The sequence below is a fragment of the Megalops cyprinoides genome, chromosome 15 (genome assembly GCF_013368585.1).
Source record: "Megalops cyprinoides isolate fMegCyp1 chromosome 15, fMegCyp1.pri, whole genome shotgun sequence".
NCBI lineage: Eukaryota > Metazoa > Chordata > Actinopteri > Elopiformes > Megalopidae > Megalops > Megalops cyprinoides.
The window spans coordinates 14145295-14168739 of NC_050597.1; the positions used below are offsets into that span (position 1 = coordinate 14145295).

The 23445-nt window shown below is 40.6% G+C and overlaps 1 protein-coding gene across 1 annotated transcript; it reads right to left on the reverse strand.

Annotated features, from left to right (window-relative positions):
- Positions 1–448: 448 nt before the first annotated feature.
- Positions 449–23106, reverse strand: zmp:0000000760 (collagen alpha-1(IX) chain). The gene is made up of 26 exons (XM_036547240.1): positions 23022–23106; positions 21994–22117; positions 19539–19932; positions 17644–17721; positions 17421–17516; positions 17107–17160; positions 12869–12922; positions 12733–12786; positions 12595–12648; positions 12321–12374; positions 12044–12097; positions 11903–11956; positions 10225–10278; positions 9740–9784; positions 9596–9649; positions 9442–9495; positions 8946–8999; positions 8571–8642; positions 8441–8476; positions 5792–5836; positions 5645–5677; positions 5025–5171; positions 4177–4353; positions 2418–2508; positions 1407–1484; positions 449–654 (listed from the first exon to the last, which is right to left on the reverse strand). Exons 1-26 carry the CDS (start codon positions 23104–23106, stop codon positions 449–451), a joined length of 2301 nt encoding a protein of 766 aa, XP_036403133.1.
- Positions 23107–23445: the final 339 nt, after the last annotated feature.

Below are 23445 nucleotides of genomic sequence, written 5' to 3' on the forward strand. Positions count from 1 at the left end.
TATAAAGAACAGTAATATTTAAAGACAATTAGGACTGTTGAGATCATTTTAAATAAGACGCTGCAACAAATTAAGAAACTACTTTTTACATGGCTATTTTTGAAACTTTTCTCAAAGATATAATTTCCAAGTAGAAATTGTAGATATCCACAAAGAAGTACTGTTACAACATCTGAAGGAGCATTATGACTTTGGTATTCAATGGCAGTATTTGTGGATTGAAAAGTACACAATTTAAATAAGACAACCCAGTGGGATGCATTTTATGCGCAAGATGGAAAATAGATTGCATATTTACATTGGTGGGTGTAATTTTACCAGGTTTGAATTTGTACACAAAGAATAGCCTGCTTTTACCAAAAGCTCAAATATGTAACAAGAGGGCCCCCACCCCCCCACCACTGCTTCCCAGGGAAAATCCTGCAGCATGAGAGTTTTCTTTTTGCCTCTACGGGCGCCTCCTCAACCGCTCTGGGGTCTGCTGTGGGCTCCCTTTGGCTGGGGGGTTAATGAGATCACACCCAGAGGTCATGCACACACCGGGGACTCCGCGCAGTCCGGGATGACCTCGTAGTCCAGGTCTGCCCACATGACCCCGATCACCCTGCCGACCAGGCTGCCCGTCAAAAGCCCTCCCAGGCCTTCCTCGCTTACCTATTTTTTTAGGGGGTAGAGGAGTAAATGTGAGTATTTTCTTTAAAAAAGTATTACCTTTTCACATTTAATTAAAAAAACGTAAATGTCAACATTAGTTAAGATTTAGCAATCTGATGTCGTCAGGCACACTGCAATAATTGCCAGCATCTAGTGAATAACAGACTGTGAATAACAGACCCAAAAAATGGGAATGGACACTTTCTACAGCTTCTTTTTCGTCACAAAACCTTTATAACATTAAAATCTTTGTGTGGGCATTTGTATTTCACTGTCTCATTCGGTATATGAAAAATCAGCACAAAACAAGTATCACGATATTTTTAAGTAGACAGCTGTCCTATTACAAATTGCTTAGTCACTATAATCATGAACATTAAGCAGTGTCCCTACAGATCTTAGCCAGTCAGGAGCAGATATGCTCACCTTCCTTTAGTTCTGATTCGAAAAAGTATTCTGGATATATGACTGACTGAATAAAATTCAACAGCTAGATGAATGAAAACCTCTGAATCTGCTTTGTTCCTATCAGGTGTTATGATGTATGTAACATGTATGGGTTTTATATTTGTTGTATTTATAGAAAATGTGTAAATCACCACACCATGGCAACATGGTGGTGAGGAGCAGCTCTTGTAACAGAAAGGGTGCTGGCTCGGTTCCCCAGTGGGGCACTGCTGTTGTACCGTTGGGCAAGGTACTTCAATCCTATGTATCCTTTGAATGGTATTCTTACATGAAAGCGGCCTTACCCTTGGGTCCCTGGTCTCCAATGTGCCCAGGCAGGCCGTAGCCTTTAGCTCCCTTGTCCCCACGATCCCCTTGATCACCTGAGAAACAGACATTATTAATTTGAAATAAATCTCATTCTGGGCCTGCCCATTGTCTCTAGAGAAAGAAGGGCTGGTACACTCCAACGCATTGCTTGTGTAACAGCCATGTGTGTTCCTGAGATCATCTTTGAATAAGTGAATAAAACGGCTTGTAAATATTCTTGTGTTTCACTGGCTTGGCTGGGGGACAAGCTGTAGTTGTGATGTCACATCAAGTCCCGTAACAATCCATTATAATGGCCATCAAATTGATCCCCGCACAAAGAAATCAAGCTGCCAAGTGTATTGAAACTCAAACAAGAACTACTTATTCCTTATTGAGTCTCTGCCCCACTTTGTCTGTTGTAACAAATAAATGTATTGTTATCCTTCATTCAAAACACTGTTATAACTCTTTTTTTTCAATGCTTCTATATTGACACAGGAGATCAAAAGAGACAGAAAGAACTCACTGAACAAATGCCTTGTACAAAACACAAACCCCTGGATTCAATCAAGCCCAACTGTTATAAAAGATATTCTTATTTAATTGTATATGTGTGTTTTTGTGTGTGTGTGTGTGTGTGTGTGTGTGTGTGTGTGTGTGTGTGTGTGTGTGTGTGTGTGTGTGGGGCACTTGGGCACACAGTACAGTGAGTAGAGTGATTCTCCTACCACTCACAACTCCCCACCCCACGACTTTGCTCAACTCAAAGACTGTTCAGCATTGGCGCTGACTGATTCACAATTTCTACTGAAATGGGCTACTAGCTATCAACAATTGGCTACAAATTTTTAATTGATAAAAATAATTTTCATTAACCAAAATGTTGGAATAATAATGACTGAAAGTATATTGTTGTTATACAATTTATATATCTACTAGATACAGTACATAATATAGCTACTGCATGTTTCACATCAGTACATGTCAGTATATGGAAATCTCACCTTTTTCTCCTTGTCTGCCTGGGTCACCTGCTTCACCATAGAATCCTTGCTGTCCAACTTCTCCGGTAGCTCCATCTGTGCCAGGTTCACCCTGAGATATGGTGACAGATGAGCAGGTTCAGCTGTATGACCTCAGTGTCATGTTGGTAACCAAAGTGTGTAACACAGACATGACACAGTGTACCAACGGACACTGCAGCACGGTTTCTGTTTATCCTAAGACCGCATTACATGTCACAGAGAATGCAGTATCACAACATCATTTTCAGTGACTGAGTTCCAATGAATATTGTGTCTATAACCATACTGTCACTGTAATGGAAAAAAAAAGCTCTTAAGTGATAAACCAATTATACTGTGAATAGTCTTAAGTGACATCCCCCTATGAGGAATAACTTATAAAACATTTGGAGATCCATTATCTCATCAGTAATCGATATGATCTATTATATGTTCACTCATTTAAATACTAGAAAGGTACCGAGATAAGCAGAGCTGCCAGCCAGGTGTGATCGACTAAATTACACAAGTTAGTTTTCAATCTCTTTTTAGGTTTGTGGCTTTTGTGAACTTTTATTGGCCTTGGAGAGCTCTCCGGAGGACACGTTTAGAGAACCTGAAAAAGGTCAGTCCTGCATAATAAATGTGTTCCACTGGAGGGAAGGAGGGATTCTCTCCAAGAGCTATTCAACACGGAGCAAGTGCCTCGCCTGAGACGACTCCTTATTTGTGCTCACAGGGACGTGGAAAGTCTGAATGTTCTCATTCCAACCCACATTGCCAAATACTTCGGCTTTCTCGCTGCAGCCCGGCAATATGTAAGCATTTTACTTGGCCGAAGAGGAGCAGAAATAAATAATGTATGGAGCATGTGCTTCCCCCCTTCTGTTCCAGGGAGAAAGCCCGCCGCGACTAATGATGCTGAAAATGATGCTTCTGTGGCCGGACACGCTTTGCACTGTTGATACAGAGAGTTCTGCTTGCACAAGGACGTTGGATGGCAAGCAATGTTCAATCTACTTTAAGAAAAAAATCAGATTATTGAAAACGTTCCTCAATGTTAAATGTGGATGCACATTGGCTTTCACATGCATTGAAAGCAGCGGTGGCTAAAGAGACTGAAATAAGGGTAAAAGTTTTCCCCTAAACTTGTCAGTGTTTCAGTTTAAAGGGATTTTAGTGAGGCTTAAAGGGAAGCCTAGGGATCACCATCTGCAGCCAATTCCTTTTTAACTTGATTGCATCTAATCTGGTAGCATTACCATTGTGTACTTTACGTTTATTTTAATTATAACAAAGAGATTTGGTTACATAAAATAATTTTGATAATGAAAAAGAGACTGGGGGTCAGTCTTAACTTCATACCAATTTTTATCTTGTGATTAAAATTTTCATGTGAATTGTTCATCATGTGAAAGGTTATAAAGATGATCACACCTCAGCAGATGCAAAATTAAAAAAGGGAATCAGATGCAGATGGGAGATCTTGATTCAAATGGACACACTTGTTAATCAACTGGCAGTTTAAAGGAAAGGTTTCATATTCCCCCATTTCAAGTTCATGAGCCTCCACTCTTCCAGAATATTCACTGCATTGTATGATTAGATTGGTGCGAAAATAAAGCATTTTTATAGGCTAATACAAAGGTTACATTTACCCAGATGTCCATTTTGAACGTAAGCTTTTAGCCTCCCCTGTTACAAGTACAAGCATAAACTAACCTAAGATGAATGTTATGCTCTGGAACAGAAAACTCACAGGTGGTCCAGGTGGTCCCTTCTGCCCTGGAGGCCCAGGGGCTCCCATGGGCACGTCTCCATAGAGTGGGCACACGGCAGCACATGTTCTCTTGATGGAGTTGGCGAAGGTGGACATCTGCTCCAGCACCACGCGTTTGCAGACCTCAATCACATGCTGGGCGGGGAGGGTAGGCCCCTGAGGCAGAAGCAGAACCCACAGAAATCTGCTAAGAGGCCGCAGTGCAGCACCAGAACATGGGCCTTGTCTGACCCAACCCAACCCATACTGGGTCCTGCTTTTTAACAAATGAGAAAGAGCAACGCCAGCCAACAATCTCTTACTGCGCCTCATTATAAATTTACAGCCATGCAAAATGAAGGTCTATGCCATGATACTCGAAAAAACCAACACTAATGAGAAACCATTTACAAGCAATTTTTGACACCACAATGGTTACAACACCGTTTATATTCTGAGTACCCTAAGGACTGCAGCTCATTTAGACTTTCAAGAGGTTTGTGTGCGGTGTCTTAATTGTTCGTTAAAAAACAACATGGGCTGGAGAACAGCTACTCAGGATGAAGGTGGCATGTGGCAGGGCTTTGGACTGACGGTGGTGTGTGGGCCTTGTGACAGCACCCACACAAGCTGCAGACTGTCGAGTAACAGACAAGGCTGCGGTAACTTCCCTGACATTGCAGACCTCTCAGTGACCTCAACCTCATGTGTGTATTAGCAACTGAGTCACTACACTGCTGACTCCTGAGTTTTCTTTTCTCCTTCTCAGTCCAAGCCACAGTAAACCCCAAATCAAAGTTATTAAAATGTAACTGAGTCAAGATCTGAGGCTCTGACGATGTACTCACAGGTGGCCCCGGAGGCCCCCGAAATCCCACTGGCCCTCCGTCTCCTCTGACACCTTTGCCTCCTACGGGCCCTGCACGGCCGGGCTCCCCTCCGGGGCCTCTGTTTCCCTGTTCCCCCTCTGGGCCCCGCAACCCCTTGTCTCCAACCTGGACAGACAAACAACATAAGCACACATCAGCAATAATCTGCCGCGTTACTCTCAAAAAGTATTGTAGGATTGGAGCTTCTCCCAATTTCCGTGGCATAAAAAAGCAGAACCATGCCATGCCCCCAGGCAGGAAGACAATGCATCGCACCTTAGTCCTGTTTGCACTTGTTAGAAACTCTGCCTCCTTAAAGCAAAGAACCCAAACCCTTCTGTTAAAGGACATTTAACACGCCCAGAGCTGCCACTTCATTATAATTCCCTGGGAAGTAAATTAATTAATAAAGGGTAAAATGTTCACCTGATGCTGATAAACCAATACATGTATACATGCATTTTGGGTTCCTATTTCAAGTCTCATATCTAGAATTAATCGTGTATTCTTCAGACATCTAATGTGAAAAGCAGAGAAGCTTAATTTGTATTGGTATTTAAAAGAAAGAACAGATGAAGAGACTAATCAAAGCACCTCACCTCGCCTTTTGGTCCCTTTTCTCCTTTTTGTCCCTGTGAAAAGAAAGCAAGCCACATATGGTCATGTGATCTGGACTGCTGATACAGCTATATGGAAACAAAAACTATACTAATGCAAGCAATTAACAAACAGTGAAATGAAATTACCTTTTCACCCTTAACGCCTTGGATTCCTTGAACACCCGTATTCCCCTGTAAGACGCAGCAGAAAAAAAAAAAAAACAAAAGTTCATTATTGTCAATTTTCTGTGTCATTACGTCCGTGCTACTAAATGACTTTCTCAGGCTCTCTGCAGACAAGACTGTACGAATTGAAATTCAAGAGTGAAGCACATGTGCGTGTGTGTGTATATCTGCATGTGTGCATCCATGTGTGTGTGTGAGAGAGAGAGAGAGAGAGAGATGGCTGTTGCCTCTGTCCCTAAATCACACATTTGAGGCTATATCACCCTCACGACCATTAGTCGGCAATAGTCTTTGATGCTGCTTGAGGCATTTTTTCCTCATTGGAGAACAGGATATGTGTGTCCGTGCTTAGTATCTCCCCAGAGCTCCTTGCTTCCCCTTGCGATGCACAGCTAATGTCAAACAAACATGTTTCTGAAAAGCAGGCAACTGCTCCATTAGTTTGGGGGGTTTTGACCCAAGTCCAAACAACCATCTCTCTCCCCAGAATAGGATACAGCTAACCTGTCCCTGTAAAACCTTATTTTTTATCATTCATGAGCAAGGAAAAGGCCTTGTTGGAATGACCTGTGAAGCAGCATTTTTAAAGCAAGCATCTATTCAAGTCACTTAATCACTGCATTTGGCTTAAAAAGCTGTTCAGTTTTGAATTCAGAGTGACTGAAACAACATGCTGACAGCCAGATTTAATGCCATCTCTGCATATATGTGTGATGTCTGTGGATAGTTTATTAATGTGTTGATTTGTATTGACCTACAGGTGTATTTCTTCTTTAAGACTGCTTGAGATGGAGGCCCAGCCACAAGGTCACCAGCAGAAACATAGCACAACTGCCTGTATGAAGCATTCACGCTTCACACTACAACACTACCTGATACAGTGACATGTAAATGGGAGATGTGGGAGTAATATATCCCCTGTTACAGTACAACACATTGAAGACAATGAAGAAAAATGCAGGCCCCACACAGAAAGTCTAACACATTATTGTCCAGGGAGGGACCATTCTAGACTCTAATGAGAAATCAAGGGAGGAGCAAGAGGGGGGTTTTGGGTAGAAACAATATCCCCCAAACTCAGGCGGATTTCAGCATTTCACAACCTCTTTGCACTTGCATATGGGATCCTGATGGACAGTTTCCCCTGGATTATGTACAGCTTCCTCTCTCTGCTTAGCCAACATTTTGTTAGGCAGTCTGGCCAAAAATGGGACCGTTAAAACAAATTTGAACTGGTGTCTACCAAGAGAGCGCAATGTGTCTGCGTTACCATTTCAGCCTATTCCATTATGAGATTCTGCTTTGAGAAAGTGATTAATATGTGCATTGAAATGCATTATTCAATAGCTGTTGTAATGTTTTGAAACCGGTTTCATAATGCCATAATAGCTTGAAAGTCTTCTGTGCTTCTTTACTCACACATTTTCTGTAGTGTAGACTATTTCATGGCATTTACAATGTTGTAGCACATCAACACGCACAGCAAATACACATGTGTTGGACTGTCGTGATCATCTGGCTCATCTCATGTGTGGTTGGAAAATCCAAAGAGATAGAGCACTAGACAGCTTAACCAGACACTCAGGTTTCAGGGATGGAGCTTCTCCCAGTTTCCGTGGCGTGAGACTGTAAGGTGCACACTACACCCGCCTGGACAGAAAAACTGTGCATTGCACCTCATTCCTCCAAAATGTTTGCATCTTGCATGACTCCCCTGGGGCATGAATCCATAACCTTTCCATTCCGGTCCATTTGATTTAACGAGAGGGCTACTGTCACACCATTATCAGCCCTGAGGAAGTAAATCAAAAACTACCGGTTGAATTTTTACCTGATGGTGATGAACCAACATGTGTCAGTGGCAAAGGAAAGCCTCATCCGTGACTGATGAGTGACTGGCAGATTTTGAACAGACAGCACCAGATAGCTTGAACTGCCACTCAGGAAATACTGATGGCCTGAGAAGCAGGGGTAGTGTTTGCTCTTTTGAACAGGCTCTTCCTCTGGCATATCGTGGATCATCAGGATGCGACAGTCAATTTTGTTTTATATATTGTTTTATGTTATGCTTATACTGTATTATATATTATAATATTTTTAACATGTATGTTTTTGTATATACCATAATGCATATATTACATATTTGCAAATACACTTGCAATGCAGAAGAAAACACATTTATATTGTGTATATGTAGTACAAGTCTCCATCTTGCCATGCACATTAAGAATAGAGCCATGGGACCTCACTTTGTGCAAAGTAATAAAGGAACACATGATTGCATATAGTCAATCACCACATTCCATCTGACAGTATTGTTTTTAATATAACAGTCCTGTTTAATGACCAAATCTCATCATAGTTGTATTGTTTTAGAATTTATAAATGACAAATCAAGTTCAAAATTTTCAAAACTGCAAATTTTGTGTGAAATGAATACATGATGTAAATTTACTTTCTGAATTTGGGTGAATGCATGCAAAATGTACTCCTTTCAAGTGTGTTTGAAAGAAGGTTAAACACTAGTTACTGCAGGTCCCATCTTATGAACCTTAAACTAAAATCCCCCTGCCTGGTGATAAGGCAAAAGGAAAGAAAGTTGTTCTTTACCTTAGGGCCCTGTCTTCCAGGTAATCCCACATGTCCCTGTGGAGAGACAACGACAGCGATGTTTTAGTACTCTGTGGATGGAACAAACTTATTTCAAAGAGGTTTGGGAATATTTATCAGGAATACTCACCGTGGGTCCTGGGGGCCCAATAAATCCAGGTCTTCCTGGCTTGGCTGCGGTGCCCTTGTAGCCCCTCAGGCCCTGTGGGGAGCAGGAGTTTGTGAATCAACCCGAGGGCAGATTTTATGTTCTTCGCACCATTGCACTTGCAGTCAGGAGGCCTTAATACATCCATGCTAGACATGTGCAGTAGTAGTTTCAGGACTCGGGATACAACTAAAAGATTGCAGTTAGATTTCCAGGTAGGGCGCCGTTGTTGCACCTTTGAGCAAGGTCACCCATCTGCAACATGTCAGTAAATATCCAGGTATTTAAGTTTTTAACAGATTAGGGTTTTCACCATGTGATTAAATAACGGGAACCGAACATCTAAAAGGCCCTTACAGTCCGTCCTTGTGGGCCCATGTTCCCTGGAGGTCCCCGTGCACCTTTCTCTCCCTGCAAAAAACAAGGCGCACACCTCAGTGGGAAGCTCCTTTTATAGCAGGCAAGTCTGATTCTCAGCCAGCTATCACCACATACACTACTGCTACAACACTGGATGCATTCACATCTGCCATTTATAAATGCCAACGCTCTATCCAGGATTAAACAGATAATTGTTTTAGTTGCACTGTTTACGCTACAAGTATAACATATGAAATGGCATCGCTGTCTCTCGAAAAATATAACAGATAAGTCATGATTACCATTAATTACGGATAAAAGAACATATTCAGTCAATTTTCTTATCATAATTGTTAAAGCGAAATGGGCTGTTGATTTATGGCTAAATGGTATTAAACGATAATATGTTAAAATTGGGCCTCCAATATGACTTGCATCAGTGGCTACCCTAGAGAGACCTAAGGCTACATGGCACATCTGAGAAATCAGTCACCCTCGCTCCGGCTTGTCCAGGTCTCCCATCGGGGCCCTGTGGTCCTTGGTATGCCTGGAAAGGGGAAACACAGGGTTGATGCGCTGCACGTGTGACTAAACCCTGGTACAGTACAGTAAGGAGGTTGCTTTATACAAAAAATATGTGCACCTACTTCTATTCCTGAGTCTCCATCTCTTCCCGGTAAACCAGGATCACCAACAATGCCCTGGAAACACAAAGAGATTACAACTGAGTCTGTGGTTTTGTGGGTATTGAAATTTTTGGTTTTCAGTCATCAAGTTTTAAGATACATCACCTTCTCTCCTATGGTGCCAGGCCTCCCCTTTGGCCCTTGGACACCCTGGTGAGAAGAACATAAAAGAAGAACAAACATCAAACGCACATACCACATACCACAACAGCTGACTAATGGCAATGACATAGGTTATAAAAAAAAAAAAAAACTATAAAAAATACCCCAAAACACATTTTGTCCTGACAATTAATTAATGTTTACTCCTTTTCACATCCAGATATAATTTAAAGTCAAGGACAGAGGAATTCCTAGTCATCTAGGCTCCTCTGCATGTCAGATCACCCAGGAAAATGCTCAATGGGGAAGAGTTCCACAGAGAACAATGCTGAATTACACTAAATAAATGGTCTGACAGTTAAAAAAAAATTTAGCATATGATACCAAAACTACCCAGTTCATGCATATCATAGTCCGTGGCCTAAAACACATATGTATTTTGGCTGTATAACTCTTTAGAAACACAGGGCAATTGGCAACATACGTACTGGCCTGCCTTTCAGTCCCGGTGCTCCTTGCTCTCCCGGATCACCCACAATGCCCTGTCAAGACACAGAAGATTCACAGCGCTGGAGAAAAACACCATACTGAAATGTGTTAATGGTAATCTAATCTTAGGGTCCAGCTCTCCATTTAAAACTGAATAAATGATCATAAAGTAGATCCTGCCCTGAATCTGTCTGATGAGTGACATTCTCTGTGTATATAGAGATTTACACAGGAATGTTTGAACCCTGAACGTTTTTTTGCTGAAAGTACTTTTGCTTTGAGAATACAAAAGACCTCTAAAATTTTGAGTCTCTGTAAGTAATGTCAACCGTGTTTGAAACTTAATTACAAAGCAGAAGTAATGTAGGTTGCATTGTACATCATAGCATTACTAAGCCCACGCACAATCTTGCTTCTGTTAATTTCATACATTGGCAAAGCAGGAATATGCGGTAGTGGGGTACGCAGTTTCTAAAATCACTGCTACCACAAACACTGTGGTGGATTAGCACAGTATTATAGGGTTAATTTAAGTGTTTAATTGCATTACCTTCATAAAAGGATGTGGTATTTTGCATCTAGCAATATTATGTCTTTTTAACGATGTATTAAACTAACTTTATTGTATTCTGTTAATGGACAATAGTCAGGAATAATGAAGCAGTAGATTTTGAATAGGGTTGCATTAGTATATTGTATGGCCATGCAAGTAAAATGAAAGGAAATGGTGTAATAACTGAAGTAACAAATAAACAAAAATCCTGATATTCATTTATATAATTATTATTAGCACTGAACATCAGGCTACACCTAGTTAACATTACCTCCATGTACATTTTATACATGGATAACATACATGGACAACTTTTGATGATGACTCGAACTCTGACACCCTTACTTCCAGGGTTTCTGAACTTAATATTCTATGCCATTCTATGCCATCCCTTTGTTTAAGTATTCCATTACACTGCTGTTGTGTTACAGATTGTACTGGAATAGCCCATCCCCCCCCTGGCCTTTCTGTGTGCTTAGTCACGCCTCACTAACAGGCTGCACTTTGAGTCAGTGAGGCCAGTCACTCTGGACTGCCTAACCTCATCCTTATCCCCAGGAGAGTTCTGAAGAATCCGGAGACGATGCCACTTCCAGTAAAAGGGCCCCGCAGCCCTGAGAACTGACCAGCTGACTGCACTGAATCCAGGGAATCAGTTCGTCTCAGGGCATGGTAATAATTCACCGTGTCATGTTGATTTGGCTTGTGACCCCCCACCATACCCTCCCATCCACACATATCATACCACATGGCACACCGTTTTCTCTCCAGCATTGACTGATGTTGGAGAATGGTGTGCTTGATTTAGATGAAGCTGGCAGGCCTCTATAAATCTCCTGAGGATCCCATGTGCTAAAATGACCAACAAGCCCTTCTACGCTGTATATACACTAAATGTATTTAATCTAATAATACGGCCACAAGCAACAATGCATGGAGTTTCGGGGCTACATTCAATCATTCATTTTGCAACTATATGGCGTCATCTAAGCTTGAAGCTCACACTGCAGAGTAAATCACATCAAGAGGCTTTGTGAAGCTTTCGGTGCCAGGTGCAGTTTGACGGTTCCTAAATTTCACATGTAAAAAAATTCAGAAATGCAAAAAAAGGTGGACATACATACCTGCCGTCCCTGTGGCCCCAGAGGCCCCTCGGGCCCAGGCAACCCCTCATCACCCTAAAGGGACAAAGTCAGGACGATTAGAACTGAAGACAGTGTGTGATTCAAACATGCACAGTCAAATGAAGAAACCTTAAGCTTTACCTTCACTCCTTGGTACCCTGGAATTCCTTCATATCCAGTTTCACCTGGATCCCCCTTAGAAATGACATTGTGGGTTAGACAAGGCTTTCCAGTAAAGATCAAATGTGATAATACACTTAATATTTCCTCCTTTTTCAATCACAAAAAAACGTTAATAGGGACCTTATAAATAAGAATGGTATGGAAATGCAGAGGTCTGCATACAAAATATACTTTGTTACAGCAGTCTTACTTCCAGGTGCACAGTTTTTGAAAAGGTTAAACAAGGTTAACTTACCAGTTCACCTTGTTCCCCAAGCTCTCCTCTCTCTCCAGGTGGACCTCGCACTCCCTGCAACAATCCATATCACCTGTGAAGCTAACATATCCTCTATACACAGGTAAAATAGGTAATCCAAAAACATGATCAGCTACCATGCAGAAAGCAAGGCAGGTGTTATGCAATTTAAGACACCTAAGACTGTCAGATGATTTAGTAGGCAAAAAATGAAAAATGTGTATGGACGTTACGATCTGACAAAATACTTCATGTACAAGACCATGCTGCCCACCTTGAAGCCAGCCGCACCTGACAATCCTTTCAGACCCTTTGGCCCTCGGTCACCCTGTATGAGAGAGGATGATTAATGCTAATAAATGGGGTAATAACTGCAAATGACATATGACGACATCATATGCTGCTGGGTTACCACAAGGCCAGGAGGTCCTCTCATTCCTTTCTCCCCTTTTATTCCAGTGATGCCCTAAAACCAATGCAAAACACCTTAGTTTGAAAATGCACTGATAGGCACATGCCTGATTAATAAGAGCTGGGCATGCTCTTACCTTAGGACCAGTCTGTCCAATTACACCATAATCACCAGTCTTTCCTCTAATCCCCTGAAGAAAGAGAAATAACTTCATTAGGACACAAATAGACAACAGAACTACTAGTTTACCTGGTCACACATATCATTAGCAATTTTTTAAAAGAAAAACAACATATTTTCAGTCAATTATTTTACAGAGAGACATTTTCCTTAACAATACACTTAAATAAAAGTGAAGATGGCTCTTCAGCACAAGTAGAGTTAATAAAAATATTACTGTAACTGGGTGTTCAGCAGTAACATTCTGTTTTATTGCAGCTGATACTTCAAAATAGAGGTCTTACTAATCACTATGTTGGTCGATTGCACACTGAAGACCTAACAATGAGTGCAATAAAAAGATGTACTACTTATTGACATAAACTAGTGAACCTGTTTTGTTGAATTCTAAAACCAATCTCAGGGTCTCCAAATACCTTTTCAGTAGTTTTTCAACTGCTGTAAAGTAATGACATATGTAAGTTAGGGCAAAGAATCAGCCCTAAAAGTCCAGCCTGAGGCCAAAGAAAACTACCTCCTTGTAGTAATTACTGAATTGTACTAATAGCTGGATAAAAAACACCCACTTTATAATTCTCAGATACAGTCCCATGTGGTGAGATTGCCCAACAGTGACAGCCCCACAGAGAAACTGGCTCTTGCTGTTGCCCCATGGTGAGATTGCCACATAGTGAGACTTTCACATAATGAGACTGACTCATAGCAAGACTGCCACATCATGAAACAGCTCAATAGCACGACTGCCACATAGTGACACTGCTACTTAGTGATACCGTTCTTTCAAGGGGAGAGGGATTATTGGGATTTCAGACTAGATGTTTAAAAAAACTGACAGACAAGCCAATCATCTTACTTCAAATGCAGAACAGTTTTATACTTTGCAATAACGAAATGAACAGCCGGAAGGAGAGTAAACGATCACATTATTGTAGTTAAAGCAATTGCTGTCATGCAGCCTTCCATTTGCAATTTCCATTCTTACCATCATAAAACAAAGTTTAAGACAACTGAACATGATCACGGTATGATTGTAAATTATGAAAACAGTCACATGTAAAATTCATGCTGAGGATTACATATTACTGTAAGTGTGACAGCCAGTTGTATGAACAGGCATCTGGGCTTGTCTGATCTTGTCCAGGTGAGATCTAGAGGGCTCTGCTACTCAGCTTTGATATATTTGCATTTACCTTTCAACTTTTGCTGTCCTAATCAGGAAACACTCTGCTTCCTCTCCTCTCCTCTCCTCCTCTTCATAATCTCACACTTAAAACACAGAAATTCTATCACTCAAAACTGCATTCTCCATACGGTCAGCTGGTCAGACGCCAACCTCTGACTTCTTCTGACGGTTTATTTAGAGGCATGACCGTGAACTTCAAAGTGTTTTAAAATCAAGCCGTGTGTGGCAGAGAGAGGGACCACCCACAAAGGCACAGTTCTGAGTCATGCTCTCTAACAGTAAACATCTGAGATACCTGCAGGTTGCAGCAAATACTGCTGTGTTCTTAGATAACTTCATATCTGTGTGTGTGTGTGTTTGTATACATGTGAGATGCATGCACGCACACATGCATGCGTGCATTCTTGCTATTACAGCAGACCTCCCACTAAGATGTACAGGGAACAGTTACCCATGATGCCTTTCAAATACTGGGCTGCTGCTACTTGTTTCTGATGTATGAGACAATTAACGAGGAAAAATGTAGACACTGTTATTCTAGAGGGCTGGTTTGCATTTAATAAGACTACGATGTACCACAACATACCACTGTGAACTGGAACTACATCAAAGATTTAAATGATATGTTGCAACTCTGCAGTGGAAAGAAACATGCTTTTCACCCGTAGCAGTACAAAAACATGGTGATTTTCACTAATATACACAAACAATTGGATCATGATGCGGAAATCCATTTCATGTTGTTAACCTGCTGTGAAAGCATTGTTTTCTGGGGCATTTAAAAAGCCTCAACGGAAAGAGAGCCATAATGCTATGCCAGATTGAGGCCATGTAAAATTCAAGCATGATGGTTATTGTTTGTTTGTTGGTAGAACTGTTTCCCATTCTTTACCAGTAAAACAGCATTAATGGACAATGTACAGCCACAGCTCACAGCTCTGACTGCACTACGCAGGGGGAACAAACAATACTGTCTACAGGCTACACATTAAATGCTAAATAGCACAGACCGGCTGTGGCTGTTTTTTTTGCAAGCAATAAAACACTTCTAGCTAATATCAGTACCATTTAAAAGAATACGCAGGCCTCAACAGAGGCAGTGTACTTTAAAGGAACTTATTGATAGGTGTGTTGAATGACAACCTTCAGTTTGACTGCAAGCAAATGATACTGATGGTATAAAATATTATGGGTTATTCTTTCTGTGTAAAGGGGTCTTCAAAAGCACTCTCACTGTAACAGTGGTTGCTGATACTATTGTTGTGGAAAATTGAAAACTGAACAACCATAAATGGACACAAACAGTGTGTAAATTCCTTCAGTTCTTTTCACTGTATTCCTTTGCATCCACTTTAATAAAGACTTGGTTCAGACAGTTAATTAACATGAGTTAATTAGATCATTGGTTACATCACAGTAAGCTTTATATATATTATGTGTTTAGACAAGAGATGTGATGATCATACTCCAAAAACTGCCAAGTTCAACATCAGAGGGTCACAAATGCCAGTATTTTTTGTAGAATATTTTTCATTTTATCTAAAAGGGGAAAGGGAGATGTCAGGATATACATCTTACATGAATATTTACCAGAACTTTCTTTTCATCACAGGCTTTTTTTCTGACAATTGTAAGAAGAGAAAAGTTGAATGCATTATAAATTCTACCAATTTACCAAATTCTAGCAATCTGCCAGTCTGAAATTTTATATTGGACTAATAACTCGTCAGATGATATCTGAATTTGAATATGTAACTTTTGCACAATTGGCATAATGAGTTTTTGCTTTTTGCTAATTTTAATCAGCAAAAGCAATATAAAAATCTAATTAAGGTGACACGCTGAAAGACCTCACTAAAAACGGGTATGTAAAGAGTCTGAATGGTGAATTATGTCTCTGCAGGACATACAGACAAGTGATTGTACAGCACATAAGGTCTCCAGTGTTCAGCTCTATAATGCAAAAATAATGTGTGCATTGAAAAAGCCTACTTTGTGTCTAAGCAACAGGCCACATATTGTCTTACACCTTCTGTCTGTCATTCCCTTTTCTACTGGAAAATAGGATTGCTGTTTATTTCAGCCACCAATGCTCTGAGCAGAGCTCCTTATTTTGGAAAAATATCTGCTTAGATGAAATATATTAATAATACAAAAAGAAGTGGAAACAATTATTCTGGGAATGGCAGAAATAATTATGTAATTGTTTGGCTGTGATCTCACACCATTTATAAATCCCCTTTTCTCATCACCATTTCACCTCCATAGTGGCCACTGGGCATTGACGTTATTTAGCTCTCTGCTCTTCAGTGTGGATACATATATGCTTCCCTTTTGTCTGAAGTTTCATATAATTGTGTCTCATAAGAATGAACTCATCTGGACTCAGATGTGATTTGCCGAAGGTTGCACAGACAGTCCTGTTCATAGACTAGTGTCAGTTAAAGAGCTGGGTCCACGTGTGTCTACAGCTCTCAAGGTTGTGGGTGTATTGCAGCTCTCGAATGGAAGGGAATAACAACATGCTGGAGCAAAAGGGACTTTTACACTCTGGGGGAAACGGCTAATTATGCATGATTTGTTTAATTTTGGTAAGCAGTGACTTGGGTTTCAATGCTGGTATTTTTTTCCGACCGGTGCATACGGGTTTTCAGGATACGCAACGTGAGGGGAAGCACAGTGTTTACCATCTCCAGGCAGACTGGCTTCCAGCTTCGTTTCCATCATGTCGTCTCTCAGCTGCAACTCCATTGCCATTTTCCACAACTTCACTCCTCTCTCACAAGCAGGGCTTTTCCAATTTCCTCCAGTTTCAGGTTTAACTCTTGGTACCTCTTGGTACCCTTGTTGCTTTGCAGGACCTAAGATCAACCTTCCTACCTGTGCAAATCAATACTTGTTTCGCCGGTACTGCAGGTACAGGTAGGTTGGTAGATGCCAACTGCAGTGCATGACAGTGCTTGGGCTTATTTTAAGTAAACTGATTTAACCATGAAAGAGATCAGACTTACCCAGTTTCCCACTCTTCCTGGCTCTCCTGTGTTGCCTGGGAGACCCCTATGTCCCTGCAGACAAATTTAAATTTACATTTTGTCATTTAGCAGATGCTCTTATCCAGAGTGGCTTCCAACGTTGAAGCGCAAAGTGCAGTTAACAAAACAGCATGAAATGTTGTACAAAACACGCAAGTTATTCCATTACTATGAAAATTTAAAGCTACGAAACAACTAATATATAAATAAAAGGTAAAACACAGACTATTAGAACTGTCGTTCACCGTCAGTCGCGCTGTCAAAGTGTTTCGGAGAAAAGGGGGGGCACTGACCTTTGGACCGGGAGGTCCCTGCAAGCCAGGCTGTCCGTGGAGACACCTGCAAGGCGCCCTGCCTCCTGATAAGCCAATTTCAGCATAACCCCCACACTGTAAAAAAGATAAATGGGAGCCAAACAGGCACGCTGTAAAGCAACAGTCCTACCGGAAATAGAGAATATATTCAGATACTGATCCTCTGCAGGACACTGCCAGGAAGGTATCACACCATACTTACAACGTTGGAAAGTTCACAGCACCCTTCAGAATAGGCTTGGTCTGCATCACAGGAGAGCTCCATCTGCTGGAGGTCCAGCTGCCAGGAATATGAGATCTCATATGTTTAGCTGAACACCGGACACTAGAGTCAGCAACTTGACAAAAACAAAGCAAAACAAGGCAAGCGTGATCTAAGATTGCAGACCCTCGCCCCTTTGGTTTTGTCTAGAGGGAAAACGTGATACATACGTGTGTAAGCAAACAGACAGACATCGTGGGGCACATGCAGTACCTTCGGAATGAAGGTACTAACAAAAAAATGGAAATGCTTCCAAAAAGAACAAGGGCACTTTGTGGAGCCATGGGTACAGACTGAATGCATCACCTTGGGAACCAGAATTGAAGGGGACACCACTGTTGTGCAGCAAACCCAGCAGGGCCAGGTATTAGACATGAGACTAAATACAATAATATTGAATTTAGAAATATTGAAAAATGATGACATGTTTCATGGCCCTGAGGACATGCCATGAAATTGAATTACCATGTGGCTTAAAACTGGCTTGAAAATAATGTATATTTTTTTCCTAAATTTTCATGTCTGCAGAATATTTACTTGCTTTACTTGTTCTGTCCATTATTCTTCAGCAGTGTTATGACAAAATGGTTAGTTCAGGTGTATTTTTTCTTTTAGTAATTTTGCATTCCAGACGTGACAGTATCAAAGTACTGCAGGTAAATGGAATTTTCATTGTTTACATTGTTTTAATATGATTGACAAACAAAAAATTTGGACCCATCCATTCCACATTACTATGAATCAAGTTACGCTGTCAATGATGTAATGATGTGTTTACTATCTCTTTGAAGTAAGTAGTTCTTACAGTAAGCCAGTAGCGAAATTCTAATGTGCAAAGATAATACAAAAAAACTAAGATGCCTCAAAAGCCAGATTATTAGCTATCTTGTTCACTGGTTTGGAGGCCAATCCAGTAATTTTAGATAATGATAGGAACGTTACTATAGCAATAGCGTCATAACAAGTAGGAACTATGTTCACTGACGATTTCATGTACTCAATACATCTTGTTAAATTTGGTCTCTTGTCTTACTTTATGTAGCAAAGTAGGTAAGCTTAACTTCTGCCAATTATTAATCATGTTATATAAGTAAAACAGCACTCAGACCCATAGTATATCATGAGTACTGGCACAGCAAGAAGTTTCATATATAAATAATGTGACAAAAAAATGGAAAACTTGTTCAGTCTTGTTATATGGTTGTTTTTCTATCAGAATTATTTCTTGGGGGAACATCATTTGTGATAATTTTGTATAATGAACTGCATTTCATGAAACATGTATCCTGAGCAAAATGTATTATCTCATTTCTACCAGGTATGCAGGCTCATAATGTTCTGGAAATGTTTAGACTGTATGACAACTGGGCCACTTTTCAGTGCTCAAAGGTTTGATCTGGGGCTTAGAGCATGTTTTAGCCACCAGATATCGACAATATGATTTTTTTCAACCATTTTTGACCGTATCATATTTTCCACTTATTTATAAATATATAAAACTGGAAACTAAATCGATTTAATATTCTATAAAAAGTATGTGTCATGCTCTTACGTAATGATGTGAATAAAATAATAATAATACATAAAATTTTCTTTCCAAAAGATTGAGCTGGCTCTCCAAAATATTTGCTGTGTATGCACTTCTGGGTCTAACTTTGGAGACAAATTTGAGCTGACTGTACCATATAAGTATGAATTTACAGCATTCATTCACATATACAAACAAACTTGTACATGTATATATAATACATAGATTTATGTATATATTATATATGTACACATGTACAAAGAGGACAAGTGAAAGAGAGACATATTAATCTTTTAGAAAAACTCACAGAGACAGAGCGGTCGCCCACAGCTCTCTTGACAATGGAGGTGTAACCTTGGCGGATGACGGGGCGTGGCTCGTCGATAGGGACAGCGCTGACCTCCTGACAGTCGATGAGCAGCTTGACCTGGTCACCCTTCACACTCAGCGCCAGCTTGTGCCACTCGCCGTCAAACAGTTTGTCCACACTGTGGAAGGTGCGCAGCATCTGGGTGCCGTGGGGGTTGGTGTAGAAGAAGTCCAGGGACCGGGCGTCGCCCTGGACACGCAAGCCCACCTGCTCCCGGCCGTCCGGGTCACTGACCTGCCACAGGTTCCAGGACCTCTTGGCAGTTTCCTTGGTCATCTTGAAGGTGGCAATGATGGAGTAGTCGGAGGGCAGCCCGTCTGGGTACACGTCACTGGAAAATGCAAAGGATCATGGTGGCTAACCCGCAATGTTTGATCACTTTTGCTGTTCTTGTTTTCCCACAGAGGTTTCAGTTCAAAGTTTGTGATTGCTCCTCGCTGTTATAGTCTGTTGTTTCCGTTTTAGTTGTATCCAAACTTCAAACATCGCTTAGACACATGTGGCACTATGTGTGTGTTTTCCTCTGCAGTGTATAGGAAAATTGCAACTCAGCATTTTAGTATTTGTGTCAGAGTTGTCCATGTTTTCTCAGTGGATGGGATTCACTTGTTTTTGCCCTTTAGGGTATAAATACAAGGTGCCCCTCAGTGAAGACATCTGTTCCTAAGATTAGTAATAATCACTTTCAACAGCAATGCGTGTTGATTGCAGACTCAGCTTTTTTTACACTGTCTATTTTTACGCACAACAACCGTCAAAGCCTTCTGTCAGGGCAAATCTGTAGGATCTTTCTTGATCTCTCTCAGATGTCTCAGATCATGAGTAGTTTCCACAGAGATGTGATTTAATATACTTTTCCCACACAATAAACAATCTTGACAGAGCTGACAGGGGAAGTTCACTGAGGACAGAGTTTCTACGCAGCAGACCACCACACAAAAAAGAAAGACCCACCAAATGCACTGAGCATTGCTGTCCTTATGAAGTGTGACTCACTTCCAATATCAGAAGAGTATGCAGCTGTAAACACATTCATTACATTTTATTTAAAAATGCAACAAACACCACTTCAGAGAAGCTGAATGAATGAAAACAGCAACAACAATACAAAGTATTTACTTGCATTCATTGGCCAGTGCCCTCTATTTCAAGCTTCAAGACACCAATGAAAAATGCAAATGTGTTTTGAGACTATGGGACATGCACTAAATGACTACACTCATGACTACAGTGTCCATTCAATACAGATTTCCTTAGGCACAAAAATACCTCATCTTGCTGTGCTCAAAAGAGCCAAACAAATATTTGCTGCCAAACATGGATTTTCTCTGGTTAAAAGACAGTGTGGAATGGAAACAAATCACACAAATTACACTGTGGCTTTGATTACTTTACTTGTTGCCCCTTTTAAAGAGTAGTGTAATGAATAATATTCCACCTATGGAAAACTTTTTTTTAATGTTTTTTGCAACCCTATTTTGGAAGCACCAATTATATACACTAAATCTGTCTCACTGTGACAACCTTGTATAAAGGAGCACTGGAGCAACACGACTACAATGCTCTGGCACAGTGGCACACAGCCAATGGCTATTTTTACACTACAAGTCACACCTCACACCACTGTGCTATGGGCACTCATTGGAGGCTCTGTTCCATTGGTGTCATCGCAGCAACTCCCAGATGCCTGAGAGAATTGAGATGAGCATGCCATAGCCGATCTTCCCACATTATGATAGAAAAGTTTTAAAATTCATGGACCAACCCACAGAGCCACTCTGAAATTGCTTATTGGTCCACAAGTCTGGCATGGGCACACAATGCACAAAATATGGCTTCTGCATACAGCACACAACTTGTCATAGGCAAACTTTGGTTTGGGAGTCATGTAACCTCTTTGTGACCTGTTCTGCATTCACTATCTGTGCTGAAAGTCCATTTATTGGTACATCTAATAGTACATACATTCAAGTCAAATCTTTAAATTTGTTTTAAAAACTGCAAGGAAAAATAAATGTAATCTGTTGTTTACACTGAGTACAGCAAGGAATGATGGATAACCCAGTACAAAAGCAAAAACAAAGCAAAACATACTAAATGCCAAAAAAATACCAAATGCCAATAATTTCATGTAAAAAGTTGAGGGCCCTTTACCTATCAAGTCTGAGGTAAATACCAAAATGTATGTGTGCATCAGCCCAGAAACAGCACTGCAGTTGTTTATGGACATTTTAAAAGTAACAATGTTCTTATGTGATGTAACCTTCACAAAAAATGTATGCAGTTACAGTTAAGTACACTTAAGAGAGAAGGCCAATCACACCAGAATCACAAAGGGGTGGATGTAACAAGTGGTTCTGTGGCTAATCGTATAAGGAATGATCATTTTTACCTCATAGTCTTTCTCAGATGAATGGATGGATTAACACGGAAAGCAACAGCATCAGGTCCTGATCCGTCCACCATTTGGACCCCTTCAGTTTCGGACAACCGGAACTCTTCCAGAAGGTCAAAACCTAAACAGCAACAAAGATTTTTGTGTTTGGGATAGAAATGGCCCACATGATGACAAAGTGAAGCATTTGTTTCACTTTGATCTCTGACATTGACTCATGAAGCAATTGTAGCATTTTCCAGTTTACTGAACAGCTGCCCAAACCAGTAACAAAACTTACACTGTAAAATTACACCCTCAAGTAGAAAGACGCAATTATTGCAAGGGGCATTCAATCTAAGTGCTCTGGCCTTAACTTCTTACATTACATTTTACATTTGCTTTACAGAAGTCACTACTCAGCGTTACATTTTTATATTTACAGGCAGTATCAGTTTATATTGGCTGATGTACAGCATACAGAGACAATTCAGGCTAGGTACCTTGCTTAAGGGGTACAGCAGTGGCTGTCCCAAATCTCTGGCCTTCAGGTGCATAATCCATCTTCTGTATAACCATGCTACACTGCTACCCCAAACTTAACCTTATTTTAAATAGCAATTGCTTCCCCATTATTCAAAACAAAACTTTCAATTCTTTGCTTACAATTTATGAAAAAAAAAAGCATTTTTCATTATTTTCTACTGAATCACTGCTCAATCACTTCAGAGCTGCCAGTGAGAGCTATTCTTCTTGTGTGCATGTTCTGCCATCTGCTGGTCATGTTGGTGTAATGCATTTAATGATCTTCCACTCTTCCATGTCCTCAGATCACACCACTGTGGTGGGAGTCACTGTTTACACATCTGACAAAGGACTGGAGAAGTCACATTCTAGACAGTCACAGAAGATCCACACTGTCTACCTGTGTGAATACTTCTACAGTAATTAGTTCAAGGACCCCCACTGTACCTTATTCCCAGAGGGGCCACACTGAACAAAGACGACTGCATACGTTTCTTACTTGCTTCAGTCTTGGTACTTACTTGGTAAATCCTGGCATTGGATGAATGCAAAGAAGGCAAAGAGGACTGAATAGCCCAGCAATGTTTTCAAAGCTGGAGTCTTCATTTTTGTGATTCTCAGGGATTACATGCGCCTGAAAAAATATTATAAGAAATAAATGTAAGGTAATGAATCAATCAATCAAGAAATAACTACTAAAAATAAGCAAATTACATTTTATGGTCAACTTCTTTCTACGTGGCATTTTACTGGCATTCAAAGAGAATTTTATAGGAATTCTATAATTACAAGTGTTGATTTTGCCGTCAGACATATAATAAGATAAAATAAGCATTTTATGACGATAAGTCATAAGCCGCGACCTTTAGTCAGTTTTCAAAAGTGAACACCAAACCAATGTAATTTAACTTGGATAACAAACGTCCCTGTTTCCTTTATGGCTGA

Coding starts and splice junctions, on each gene's coding strand:
- zmp:0000000760 (XM_036547240.1), bottom strand. CDS start 23,106: ATGAAGACTCCAGCTTTGAAAACATTGCTGGGCTATTCAGTCCTCTTT. Junction 22,118..23,021: donor CCAATGCCAGGATTTACCAA/GTAAGTACCAAG, acceptor GTTGCTGTTTAG/GTTTTGACCTTCTGGAAGAG. Junction 2,509..4,176: donor AGGGACCACCTGGACCACCT/GTGAGTTTTCTG, acceptor ACCATATCTCAG/GGTGAACCTGGCACAGATGG.